Source organism: Toxorhynchites rutilus, chromosome 3 (genome assembly GCF_029784135.1).
Source record: "Toxorhynchites rutilus septentrionalis strain SRP chromosome 3, ASM2978413v1, whole genome shotgun sequence".
In the NCBI taxonomy this organism is placed as follows: Eukaryota; Metazoa; Arthropoda; class Insecta; order Diptera; family Culicidae; genus Toxorhynchites; species Toxorhynchites rutilus.
The window spans coordinates 202,918,495-202,933,346 of NC_073746.1; the positions used below are offsets into that span (position 1 = coordinate 202,918,495).

The 14,852-nt window shown below is 36.8% G+C and overlaps 1 protein-coding gene and 1 long non-coding RNA gene across 2 annotated transcripts; both read right to left on the bottom strand.

Annotated features, from left to right (window-relative positions):
- Nucleotides 1–462: 462 nt before the first annotated feature.
- On the bottom strand, nt 463–855 carry LOC129773846 (uncharacterized protein K02A2.6-like). Its single transcript, XM_055777504.1, has one exon. It carries the CDS (start codon nt 853–855, stop codon nt 463–465), a length of 393 nt encoding a protein of 130 aa, XP_055633479.1.
- A 12,929-nt stretch (nt 856–13,784) lies between these two features.
- LOC129777178 (uncharacterized) lies at nt 13,785–14,421 on the bottom strand. The gene is made up of 2 exons (XR_008743215.1): nt 14,139–14,421; nt 13,785–14,075 (listed from the first exon to the last, which is right to left on the bottom strand). It is a non-coding gene; the product is annotated as an uncharacterized LOC129777178 (long non-coding RNA).
- Nucleotides 14,422–14,852: the final 431 nt, after the last annotated feature.

Below are 14,852 nucleotides of genomic sequence, written 5' to 3' on the forward strand. Positions count from 1 at the left end.
AATTTTTTCATTCAATCATACCCTCTTCTTCAAATTAATGCCAATAAAGCCTGAAAAATACACAATGGCAACATTACAGAGAAGTTCAATTTTCGGTCTGTGACACCGTGCGCGAGTATACGTGTTATGATTTTGCACGCGAGTACAGGAGGGTTAAATATATTTATTTAGCGTTTTTCTCGGACGATCTATGCGGTGAGAATAATTCGGAGATACACGGTACTGTAACGAATAAAAACACCAGGAGATTTTTATATAACAATTTATTCCACTAAACAGTTGTTCATTCGCACTACGTACAGCGTCTATACAACCGCACTCTACAAACTCTTTTTTTTCTATCTGTCTAGAACATTCCCTGTCCTGTTATTTCCCGTCTTTGGTGCCAGAATACCAGACCCTACAACCCCACCCCTATTTTCGTAATTTTAGTGTAGCACATAGTCCTGAAACTTGGACGGTTCAGATCGTTGACACTTCGAAGAAGTTAAACTCCTTACTGGCAAATTGAGGCCCGTTATCAGCCTTAATCAATGTAGGAATGCCGTACCGACTGAATACCTTCCTCAGACTGTCGATCGTAGTCTTTGTGTCAATACACATCATTCCACATACTTCCAAGTATCGACTGTAACAATCTACTATAACGAGCAGATGTTGTCCCTCCGGCAGCGGTCCAAGGTACTCGATAGCGATATAATTCCACGGTCCAGTAGGCAGCTCTTTGCGAATCAATGGCTCAGGAACATTCGGAGCTGATACCAGAGTACATCCACGGCAAGCTGATACAAAAGATTCTACATCTGCATCAAGTTTCGGCCACCACACAGATGTACGGAGATGCGACTTCATCATGTTTACGCCTGGGTGACCATCATGAGCAGAATCAAGAACACGTTGACGTAGAGATGTCGAAACCACTATGCGATCTCCTCGTAAAAGCACTCCTCCAACGTTGCAAAGTTCTACAGAAACAATACGATATTCAAAAGGTAATGATTCCAAACTATCGTTCATCAGGCATTCGAAAACTCTCGAAGTTTCTTTATCTTCTCGTGAAGATTCCACTTATTCTGGCCAAGTACTGCGACAGTAGTGGCAATGCTATATGTCTGACAATAATTTCTTCTGCCGAATCAAATGGTTCAGGGACTGTGCTCGAAAGGCGTGAAAGAGCATCAGCAGCAATTTGATCACCCCGAATGCGTATCAAAACACTGTAATCTTAGGACCCATCTCTCTTTTCTGGGACATTGCCGTGATCGAGGTGTTAACAGGTATGTCAAAGCCTTACAATCGGTCACCAATCCAAATTTCCTACCAAGAAGATAGAATTGGAATTTTTCGACGGCCCTCACTAATGCCAAAGCCTCTTCCTCGGTCTGGCAATAGCGCTTATCAGTCTCCGTCAAAGACTTAGAAGCGAAGCTTATGACTCTTTCTTCTCCAAATGTATTCGTCTGCACTAACATTGCGCCGAGTCCCATAGGACTGGCATCTGCAACCACTGACGTTCTGGAACTTGCATCATAAAACTCTAGCTTCTGTACATCTGCCATGGCTCGCTTAATTGACTGAAACGCTTCTTCATGTCGCAACTCCCACGAAAACTTCGCCCCTTTTCTAGTCAGCTCTCTTAAAGGTTCGTCTTTTGTTGCAAGATCAGGAATGTACTTATTAAGGTAGTTCGCTAGCCCCAAAAAGCTACGAGTTTCGCTATCGCAGGTTGGTGGACGGAAAGCCAAAACAGCAGCTACCACTATTTTCTTTTTGCCGGAAACGTTTCCGAGAACGAATAGTGACCGTGTAGTCGCATTTGAAACAGACAACATTTGGTGCCTCTTGGCCTGCTGGACGTTTAGAAAGAGGAGCACCCAAGGTTGTCTTACTGAACCTCTTTCAGAAACGTTCCTTCACTGGGAATAGTGTCTTGTCGACCACATCGCTTGATATGTCCGCAAGATCTTGAATCTGAGAATCTACACCCTCAAGACTCACAGCTATTTCCTCAATTTCATCTAACGTGCTATCTTTCAAATCTTTGCTATCTGTTTTTTCTTTAAATCATCATTTGCCCTCTTGCATATCGTTTACCTTTTGCATCATGATTTGCCCCTTGCAACATCATTTGCCCCTTGCAATACATTTGCCCTTGCAACATCATTTGCCCCTTGCAACATCATTTGTCCCTTGCATTATCGTTTGCCCTTTGCATCACCATTTGCCCCTTGCATCACCGTTTGCCGTTTGCATAATCTTTTGCCCCTTGTATTATCCTTTGCTCTTTGCATCACAAATTGTCCCTTACATCACAATTAATCATCTCTATAATTTCAACGTATCACCCACACCTTGTGTTTTTCAGTTGACTTCTCTTCAATTGGTTAACCTGTTTTAATTACTCCCGACGAATCTTTCATCTTTTATCTCTATCATTTTCTATTTAATTCATGACTTCCTGTGCTTCCTTCTAAACCCCATCCCAGGAGGCAATTAAAACTTGTCTAGTCATTGGCACATTAAAAAAAACATACATCAGTTTTATTTCAATCCACAGGACGCAGTTACCTGGTTCGAGCGTTTCGTCTTCTCTGGCCTTCTATCCGACCAGCTAACATCAGCAGATACATAAAATAAAAAATCGGTTCAACAGCATTGAGCTGCACCACACCAACGCAAACATAGCGTTACCGCCGTGTGCAATTTCAACGCCTTATTTATTTATTTAATAACATAATCATCTGACGACACGGTCTACATGATAAGAACAACAAACTAACATATTAAATTATGTTACGATTACGCAAGCGACATTTAAAATTTTCATAGCTAATGTTAAAATAGAACAAATGGTAAACAGAATTGAACATATAACACAACGAACATATAACACATCGTAGCATCCTTCGACGAAGTTCGTTCGACTGACATCCCGCAAGTATAACGTCCGTAATCATAAGTTCTGACAATACCTTACTCGTCGACTTTGAATACTTCTCAAACCCGCATAAAGTCGCCTGTTGTCGTAAACGAACCTGTAAAACAATTACTATCGTTTACAATGAATCATTCCTTTTAAAATTAATCATGAATCTACCATATAATGAGCGAACTTTTCGCCTGACCGCTGTTTCATCTGTCGAAGGTGATGACGTTCTAGAATATCTCGTCTCGATGGCTGAAAGTAGCTATCGAGCGCCGAAATGGCCACGTCATAGTACTTTTTCTCGGTAGCAACCAGCAAAAATTTATTCCCATCATGAAGGTTAGTAAAAACCTTGTCCAACTGCAGCCCGCCAAAATACAAAAGTTTAGCTCGCATCTTGAACTGTTCGTCGATCTCGTTCGCTACAAAGTACCGTTCGAGGGCACTTTTCCAATCGCGCCACTCATGATGAAGCCTTGACTCCTCAATGTCCTCCCAACGGAACTGTGGCAATGGTCTTGAAGTGTCCATCTGTAAAGAAAGACAACATCAAACCATAGAACAAAGTCACTTCTATCTTAAAGAAAATGTTTAATTAATTACTCTTCAATCATCACTACCTTGCATTTGCCCCTTGCATAATCTTTTTGACGTAGGACTACGTCTTTCATTTCTATACCGGGGTGTAAAATCAAAGTTTCGAAAACGAAAGCGTTACGCCGGAGACCGAGATTTTGAGTGTTAATAGCTCCTAAACAACTGAACGAAATGGTATGATAAACACTTCATTCGAAAGATAAAATGTCTACGCGTTCTATACTTGTTACTTTCTGATCCAAAAACTTGTTTCAATAGTCTTAAATTTGCTTTCAAAATAGGCTATTGAAATCACCAATCGGTATATAAGCGAGCGCCGCTCGGAAATCCACTCAGTTCTAATTGAACAGCGATTGGAGCATGTTGTCGCTGTTGTGGTGAAGCTATTCATTTATCATGAAAGCGCGGATGAACGGTGTCACCAAGAGCCTGTTTGTGCACCTTAGGCCAGAAGGGAATCCATCAGGAGGAGAGTGATGCTACAAACGGTTCCCCGGGAAGATCTCGAAGCAGCCGCTACACACACACACATACACGCACGGAATTCTTTCCGTTTGGATCGAGAAAGATCCGGAAAATAATCTGCCAGTTCCTCTAGGAATTTAAAAATACATTCATGTGAAAGAGTTTTTTTGAATGTTTTCTATCCATGTAACACTGTGACCAAATATGTTTCAATCAAGTGCTATTAACAGATGGTTATCGAGTTAGCATTAACCACTGGTGGGCTTCCAGTATCGAGGAAAATGTGGAAATATCTAATCGTTACTGAAAATAATCTGCCAGTTCCTCTGGAAATTTAAAATTACATTCATATGAAAGAGTTTATTTTAATGTTTTCTGTCCATGTAACACTGTGACCAAATACATTAGGTTTTGTGATTTTTCAATCAATCGCAATCAACAGGATAGCTTCTGAAGATTATTCTTCCCCATCAGTAGGATATTTCCGTATCCAATATTGGATGCATAAAACCTTGTGCCTCCAACGTAACGCTCTCGTTTTCGAAGTTCTCCAAATATTCATTCATTCAGAATGAATTCAGATTCAACTTCATACAAATGATCTCTAAATCAACGATAGTCCTACGTCACTCTTGCGGTTATACCATAGATATAACACTTCCTGTTTTTTCTTTAAATCATCATTTGCCCTCTTGCATATCGTTTACCTTTTGCATCATGATTTGCCCCTTGCAACATCATTTGCCCCTTGCAATACATTTGCCCTTGCAACATCATTTGCCCCTTGCAACATCATTTGTCCCTTGCATTATCGTTTGCCCTTTGCATCACCATTTGCCCCTTGCATCACCGTTTGCCGTTTGCATAATCTTTTGCCCCTTGTATTATCCTTTGCTCTTTGCATCACAAATTGTCCCTTACATCACAATTAATCATCTCTATAATTTCAACGTATCACCCACACCTTGTGTTTTTCAGTTGACTTCTCTTCAATTGGTTAACCTGTTTTAATTACTCCCGACGAATCTTTCATCTTTTATCTCTATCATTTTCTATTTAATTCATGACTTCCTGTGCTTCCTTCTAAACCCCATCCCAGGAGGCAATTAAAACTTGTCTAGTCATTGGCACATTAAAAAAAACATACATCAGTTTTATTTCAATCCACAGGACGCAGTTACCTGGTTCGAGCGTTTCGTCTTCTCTGGCCTTCTATCCGACCAGCTAACATCAGCAGATACATAAAATAAAAAATCGGTTCAACAGCATTGAGCTGCACCACACCAACGCAAACATAGCGTTACCGCCGTGTGCAATTTCAACGCCTTATTTATTTATTTAATAACATAATCATCTGACGACACGGTCTACATGATAAGAACAACAAACTAACATATTAAATTATGTTACGATTACGCAAGCGACATTTAAAATTTTCATAGCTAATGTTAAAATAGAACAAATGGTAAACAGAATTGAACATATAACACATAGCACAGATTGGTTCATTTTGACCGTAAACTGTCCGGTGGAAGGGAACACAAAGAAAAGTCGTGGATCGGAGAAATCTCGAGGTCACATTCACATTGAGTTTCGCTAGAATATTAGGTGCGTCCAGGCATCCCAAAAGTACTGCATTTTCATAACAGTCGGTATGAAATTGAATCGACAGTCTCTGTGAGCGCGCTACACTCCTATACAAGCGACAGAGCATGAATGCATAAAGCAATACTATACAGCAACAGTCGGTGTTTCGTCGAATTCATCTAATTTGTCGTGCCCGACCGTAGTGAGCCGGGGAGACTGTTCGTTTCCGATTTTTTCGTGTCTGCTATTCCGTTCGCTCTGTCGCCGTAACAGTCGCTGACGAAGCGATGAATCTCATCGGATTACCCGGGTTACTGTCACACGTGACTGTCGCCATAAAAATGTCATGACATTTTTCTGGCGATCGTAATGCTAGCCTGTATCTTATGCGTTTGTGCTTCTTCACCAGTACGCTTTGAGATGTGTATCGGACATATGGCTGTGATCACTAGTTGCGTGCACACATAGGAAGCCGAGTTAATTCCATATCGACTGTAATAAGAATGCTTTACTGTTGGGATGCCTGAATCCAGATACACAAATGATCAACAATTCATATGAGAAAAACACGCACAGCTTAATAATTCTAGGCGAGAGTTTCTTCGATAATATATTGGTGACGTCGGAAATACTCAGTGTTGGGAGTGTTTAGATTTATCCTCCAAGTTGGAAACTAATGCAGCGCGAACTCGATTATATACAGTCTCCGATTTCTTTTCACTGTATATAATCGAGTCAAAAAAATGTTTTTTTTTAATTTGTTTTTCATGCATATAATTTTTGATTATTGAATGTAAAAGAAGAATTTAATATATTTTCCCAGAATCTCTCAGGAGGTGATAGATGATCATATTTCATGGAAAAAAAACCCTCATACGCATATGTTCGAATTTTAACAATGACAGAGTTATAGAACTAAACTGGCTCTACACTAAAAAGTACGCTACGTGAGCCAATTATGTTGCTTTCATTTGAAAAATATTTTTTTTTATCTTTAAAACATTTTCTTGCTGGTTGTACGTTTTTCTCATAATCCAGTAGACCGATATGGCTGATTTTTTTAGCATGTAAAGATCTTATTATCTGAATTGTTACGTAGCGGTTTTTGAAAATTATGAAAATTGCCAAAATGTCGGCCATTTGAATAAAAAAAAAATCAACAAAAATCGTAAGGCCGTGGTTATCAGAGAAGTTATCAATGATGATAGTCGATCAAAGCAGATAGGTCCTTTTTGTAGGTCACACAAGAATTCATTTTTGCATGCTGAAAAAAACTTCTGCTAAATTGGTCCACTAGATTCTGAGATAAACGTACCACCAGCTGAAAAAAATGCGCTTAAAGATTCGTTCAGCCATGTTACTCTTGAGATGACCCCATAGTTTTTACTGCAGATTCTCAACGAAATGAAATATCGAAGAATCCTTCCGGTACAACATTGCATAAAAACCCTTTTTTCGATTTACCAGAGTTGATTCCCCCATTAAACAGATTCCCGAAAAAATCGCAAATGAAGCAAGTATAACGAAAATTTTCGCACGTAGAAGATCTCATGGATATAAATTTGTACATAAAAAAGGCAATGTTTTTTTTTATTAACTTCACACTTTCAAAAATAGCTGAATGTTCAAATCAAAATATCTCTATATGTGGAAAATTATTCAGATCATGATATAATTATAGTTTTGAATGTCAATGAATCATATATTTCAAAGCAAGAATCAACCAGGCAAACCTAATTCACCAGGTAAAAGTATTCCGTCGTATTCTGAAATACAATCGAAAATCGAAATACAATGAAATACAATTACCCGAACGGATCGCAATTTTGCATTCTGTAATCCGTTCGACGACTCAAGTTCAATCGAGCTATGCATCCTAGCCACACTATCAAACATGTGTTCTATGTAACAGAGTAATAAAATCTTGCATGAACAACATTTATGTTAATGTTCTGCAGTTCTGTAGTGAAAAGCATTAAATACATTTGCAAGTCCGTGAATGAGGGCAGTAATGTGGCTGTGTTTCAAATTCAGTATATCGATATGAATATGAAACACACCTGCAATACACTTGTTGTTTGTCATATAACAACGAATATATTCGCTAAAAATTATCTAAATGACAGCATAACGTTTACCGGGTCAGCTAGTAATAATGATAATAATACTAAAATGTTACTTTACATTTTTGTTGATAATATTAAGATTACGCGCTAAACATATTTTATTCATAAATAAAATAAAATCTCCTTCATGTCCAAACCTACATTGCTAAGTGCGCAACACTTCCCCCAGCCGCATTCTAATCTGGCCCTACGGTTGCATTCGCGTAACTTTCATTCACACGACTTCCACCCACCCACTTCTCCACGCACCTCTTTCAACAGATTCTCTTCTGTTGCTCACACTATTCCCCCGAAAACTTCTCTACATAGAATAGCCGCGTCATCGACAAATAAAATTTTCCCATATCGGAATATGCTGCAGAATTCGCCAGTTATTAATTGTTATTAATTCTTCGCTGCACAGCAGAATAATCTTTAGTTTGCGAAAATGAAATGAAATAAAATGACGTTGTACTGAAAAATATATACTAAGACACCCGACATCATCAGCACGAGGGAAAAACAGGAAGTGGGTTATATCTATGGTATAACCGCAAGGGTGACGTAGGACTATCGTTGATTTAGAGATCATTTGTTTGAAGTTGAATCTAAATCCATTCTGGATGAATGAATAAATGAATATTTGGGGGACTTCGAAAACGAGAGCGTTATGTTGCAGGCACAAGGTTTTATGCATCCAATATAAGATACGAAAACCTTGTTCTGAAGAATAATCTTCAGAAGCTTTCCTGCTAACTGCACTTGATTGACAAATCGCACCAAAGGTATTAGATGGATATTTTATGGATAGAAAACATTAAAATAAAATCTTTCGCTTGAATGTAATTATTTTCCAGCAACGATTAGATATTTCCACATTTTTCTCGATACTGGAAGCCCACCAGTGGTTAATACCTAAGTGGTGCGGACTCAATCCACTTCATTTTCAAGCAAAATAATGCATGCTTTCAAGCGATTTCTTGCAATAAATTCTCAGACCACCAGAGATGCCAGATTTACAAATATGTTTGTAAATTTACAGACATATCTGTAAAACACTTTATTTTTTGTTGTAGACTTTTTGGATATAACAATATTTCACAGGTTTTGAAAAATAAGAGGCTCTATTCATCACATCAAAGACATTTGACTCACCATACGACATTTTTGTATAGTTTTAATACAGAAAGTTTTTTTTTAATTTTTTATTAATTCGTTTATTTTTACAGGCACAGTTACATAAGTTTAAAGGAGCTGAATTCTTAACTAAACATATTAACTAGATCTATATATTTATGAACAATTTTCCTTAATTCTATTGTTTATAAGGTAGAAAACCGATTACTCGCGGTAGACTCGAGTTTAAAAGGGTGACATATTTTTATCAGGAATAGGATGGCATATAAGGATATGTTGGGAATGTTCACACTCCCACTCTCACTCACACTCATCACACTCAATTCTTAAACCTATTTTATAACTACTATGTATTTACATTTCAACTAAATACAGAAAAGTTATTATATTTAGTTCAGATTAATACACATGACGTTAGACCAGCGATACTCAACCTGCGACCCGGCAGACTTTCTGGTTGGCCCATCTGGTGTGTATGAAGTTTTGAGCTCATACACATAAGTACTTTTGCCCTGACATCATTGCAGACGAAAGAGAGGATATGATTATTCACAATTAATGAAAAATTGCTTCCTCAGCAGGTAGGGAAAAATCTTGAACGAAAATTGTCTCTGATAATTATGTTCTGTTCTGGATAAGATTGTTTTGCTGAAATTCAAGGAGATTTATAGAAAAATAGTTAAGTTAGGTACAGGACTATGTCTTCTAAGTATTTAAACAACATCGAATAACAATTTTTATTCTATTTTCAACAACTTGCATTTGCTTTCGGGTCTGCTTATGACGAAATATGGATTACTGTTCGATACTGTTACCACAGGCATGGTTCATGGCCGTGTGGTGATCTAAAGCATGTATAGCTTTTCATGGCGGATGGAAAATATACACTGCATTTTCTTATAAATTTCACCAACGACAAGACCGCAAGCCTTGGTGGATGTCCAACATATCAACGAAGAAATACTGATTTTTATAAAAATTAACAACGCCTATGTATGTGTATGTATGTATGTGTAGATCGTTGAAACATTCAAACACACTTACAACACATAAGTTATTTTTTATTTTACAATTAACATATAGTGGTTCTCAGATTTTCGTCAAAAGTGGTAATTTTGTTTTTTATCGCAAAACATTAGACCCGTATTTTTTATTTTTTCAGTAGGATGCCCATTCCCATTATAGTGTGGTCCGAAAAATCATTTTTTTCCGCTTTTGACAAATGAAAATGACAAATGAATATTAATAACTTTTGAATCACTGAACCGATTTAGATAATCGACATATAAAATTGAAACTAATGATCTGCCCTTTCATTAAAAAATACTTAACTTGCGAAAAAAATTATTTTATTTTAATAATTATTGATTGCAGTGGTTTTTTTTATGACTTTGGACTAGAGGGCGCTATATTTTTTTATATTTTTTCTTGAAAGCTGTGATTTTTTACATAACATATCTCGATATCAGAGATGCTTTTTTTTCGGTTTTTAGATATGATTTGAAAAATCATTTTCCCCTTTTGTCCAAATATAACTTTCTGCAAAAAATCATAACATTTGAATTACTGAACCGATTTAGATGATCGATATATTAAATTGAAGCCAATAAGCAAAATTTGAAAAAATGTCACACTTGCAGGAAGATTGGATTCTAGTCGCATAGGTCTAGTTTAGTCACATAGGAATATTGATCGAAGACTTAAACATGTTAAATTTACAAAATTATAGTTTAAAAACGATAATTATAGCATCTCTGATATCGAGATATATTAGGTAAATAATCCTCAGCTTTCCATAAGAAATATACAAAAATATAGCGCTCCTATCTTTAACCGAGAAAACTATGAAAAACTAACTCAATCAATAATTACAAAAACAAATTTCATTTTTTTTTTCGCAAAAGTAATATTTTTTTTTAAAGAAAAATAACTCGTAAGCTTCAATTTGATATGTCGATGATATGAATCGGTCCAATAGTTCAAAAGTTATGACTTTTTGTAGTGGGAAAAATGGGGAAAATTTGTTTTTCGAACCATCGATTAGTTTTGAAAAATCATACACCCATACCTCGCTTTACGGCCTAGATACGTTCCATGAAACTTGGCCGCAAAGCGAAAAGCCGTATAAAAAATCAGTTGTGTTTCGACGTCGAAAATTGTTTTTTTGCCGTTATAGCGAAACATTTTAGACCGCAAATCGAAAACATGCCTTAGTTGAAGAGGGCCGTTATAGTGAAAAGCCGTATGAAGAGCGGCCGTGTAGCGAGGTATGAGTGTATTTCAAAAACGAAAAAAATTATCGAGATATCGAGATATTTTATGAAAAAAAATTCTCAGCTTTCATGAAAAAATATTTAAAAATATAGCTCCCCCTAGTCTAAAGCCATGAAAACATTAAAAAACGACTACAATCAATAATTACGAAAATAGGATCCATATTCTCTGCAATTTCAATGTTTTTCGATTAAAGTTCATAGGCTTCAATTTGATATGTCGATCATCTGAATCGGTTAAGTGGTTCGAAAGTTATAAATTTTTGAAAAAAGTCATTTTGGGAAAAAGTGGAAAGGAATTGATTTTTTGGATCACCCTAAAATGGAAATGGGCACCCTAATGAAAAAATAAAAAATACGAGTCTAATGTTTTGCGATAAAGAACAAAATAACAAAATTACCACTTTTGACGAAGATCTGAGAACCACTATATTGGTTTGGCATGGAATGGCTGTATATATATACAAAATACAATCTTACGTGTATTAATGAATATGTGAAAATTAACGTTAAAAGACATTTCTATAGATCTGCACACTTTTACAGACTTTTTCACATTTTTTATAAACATTCACATGTTTTTACAGACTTTTTTTTTAAATCATCTGGCATCTCTTCCTTCCACTTTTTATCGAATATTTTCAAATCGCAGGTGTAAACATTTACGTGACTCTGACTTCGTTTGTTTTTAATTCGTTCGGGAAAACGTTACGTCAAAGAAAGGGGACATGAAAAATGCGTTGCTCAGTGAAAGGCTGAGATGCTCTTTCAGAGATGCAATGGTTAATTAAACAATTGACGGAAAAATGTAGTTCGTTCATTTTATAATTTTAATTATTTTTGCCCTTGACAACAATACCTCTTTTACAGTGTTCATTATCATAAGAAAAATAACACTCCTGATCGTTGGATCTCTTTTGACATTTTAATTGGATCTTTTTTGACAGCCGTTTTGATTCAGTCCGCACTACCTAGGTTAATACTAACTCAATAACCACCTGTTAATAGCACTTGATTGAAAAATATTTGGTCACAGTGTTACATAGATAGGAAACATTCAAATAACTCTTTCACTTTTCTTGTCACTCTTTCACATGAATGTATTTTTAAATTCCCAGAGGAACTGGCAGATTATATTCCAGAAATGATTAGATCTTTCCGGAACTTTCTCGATGCTGAATGGCATCCAAACGGAAAGAACTCTGCGCGTATATGTGTCGATCCTTCGCCATCCACCTCCTCCAGCACGATAGGCAACGATGTTGTCTTGTCGATGTCCTCACGAAAAATGAATGCGTCTCACCACCAGAATATCGCTTAAGTATGCTTTTTGTGTGTGATTGCATCGAGAGAAGGTATGGTTTACGATGGCAATTTGGAAGGCAAACTAGAGGGGAATGAACTCTCTGAGTTCGAAACTTTCGGCGACTGAGCAATAATCGATTGCGTGCGCATTCAATATTGGATACGGAAATATCCTACTGATGGGGAAGAATAATCTTCAGAAGCTTTCCTGCTAATTACACTTGGTTGATGTATTTGGTCGCTGTGTTATTTGGTTAGAAAACATTAAAATAAACTCCTTCACATGAATGTATTTTTAAATTCCCAAAGGAACTGGCAGATTATATTCCAGAAATGATTAGATCTTTCCGGAACTTTCTCGATGCTGAATGGCATCCAAACGGAAAGAATTCCGCGCGTGTATGTGTGTGTGTAGCGATGTCTTCCCGGGGAACCGTTTGTGGCATCACTCTCCTCCTGATGGATTCCCTTCTGGCCTAAGGTGCACAAACAGGCTCTTGGTGACACCGTTCATCCGCGCTTTCATGATAAACACGAAGAGCTTCACCACAACAGCGACAACATGCTCCAATCGCTGTTCAATTAGAACTGAGTGGATTTCCGAGCGGCGCTCGCTTATATACCGATTGGTGATTTCAATAGCCTGTTTTGAGAACAATTTTAAGGCTATTGAAACAAGTTTTTGGATCAAAAAGTAACAAGTATATAACGCGTAGACATTTTATCTTTCGAATGATATATCATACCATTTCGTTCAGTTGTTTAAGAGCTATTAACACTCAAAATCTCGGTCTCCGGCGTAACGCTTTCGGTTTCGAAACTTTGATTTTACACCCCGGTATAGAAATGAAAGACGTAGTCCTACGTCAAAAATCATCAACGACGGTAGCAACGTATAACTATTGCATTCAGAATCTACAAAAACATCACTAATGAGCAAGCGGGTCTGTCGCAGACGAAAGACCAAAGTACTCTCACATGGGAATGTATTCGTGTACAGTACACGACAGTAACAATAAATGTCGCATAACATTTCCACTGTGTGACTGTAGTTAAAAAATCAATCGCGTGACTGTCACGGGACAATGGTGCCGACAGTCATGAGATTACTGTCGTGATGCAGTACATTTGGTACCCCTGGGTGCGTCGATTGTCCCAACACTGAGAGGAAAATTTAGTAAATATGACGAATTTTTTGGTACATGTTACCAATTCTCTAGTCATTTTCTACCCTACTAATCATTGGTACATGTTACAAAAGAAGAATGGTAGGCGCATATGTCAAACAAACTACAAATTGTTGGTCCAACATTGGTGCAATAACAGTGAAAATTTTGCTTCATATTTGTGAGAGGTAATCATCAGGGATAATGACAAAATTTTTAATAATTATTTTTAATTTAAAAATTGTATTTGATTGCGTTTAATTCTACATACTTAGAATACATTATACTAATAACTTATTCTATAAACAACATCAATAATTCTCGTTGGAATCATTCTAACAACTGCGTACAAGAGGCAAATTTTAATCGCAGCCTCAACCACCTCAATTTGATGAGCATTTCCAAAGCAAGTTCCCGTTCCTCTTCCTGCTGCATCGCTCTGATTTGCATTAGCTGATTAGCAGACTGACGGTAGAATTAGCACGTTTCATCCGTATTTTGTTCTCTCGTGTCCCTATGAAGAAAAGAAATACATATGTTAATGATATTAAATATGCAATAAATTATGTATGTTCACCTTAAGTTTTTTACGGTCGATGATGTGTTGAAGAAAGATTCCAATCTTAGCGACAAACTCGCCGTAACCTTCAATCCCATAGCTTGGATGGTTTTTGGTAAACAAGTATTACGAGTCTGGGATCATGCCAGCTGTAAAGACAAGGAAAAAGGTCAATAGTGTTGTAATGTACAGAATATAACTGATGTTTATCCTTGGCGGGAATATGAAAATAGTTTCCCGACCGAGGTGACTGATGTAATGATGTAAAAAAAATGAATACTTATCTCCGATTTGTTTATGATGAATGATTGAACTGCATATAATTTTAAGGCAAACTAAAAAAGAAAAAAATGGTATTAGGTCAATTATGTTAATATGGATCAAAATTTCTTGTGATATTTTTCCCGCCGAAAAGATGAAAACAAATTCTCGGGGGAGATGAATACATAATTGAATTCAATAAAAACAAAGTGCTTACCTCCGAATCGCTTCGTCTCCAAAAGACAAAAGACAAAGTGCGCACATCACAGTTGTTAGGTATGACGATAAAAACAAACTTACTAATGGTATGAAGTAAAATATACGAATTCCTGGTAGGAACATTCATTGCGTCTGACATCTTTTTCACGCAATTTTAGTAATATTTACAAAAAATGTGTATATTTTACCAATGTTTTTGCTACTAAAAATTTGGTAGCTGCTTTTACTAAACTATTTCTCCAGTGAAGAAGT

Excerpts from the sequence above, each read along its gene's own strand:
- LOC129773846 (XM_055777504.1), bottom strand. The coding sequence starts at position 855 with ATGATGAAGTCGCATCTCCGTACATCTGTGTGGTGGCCGAAACTTGAT.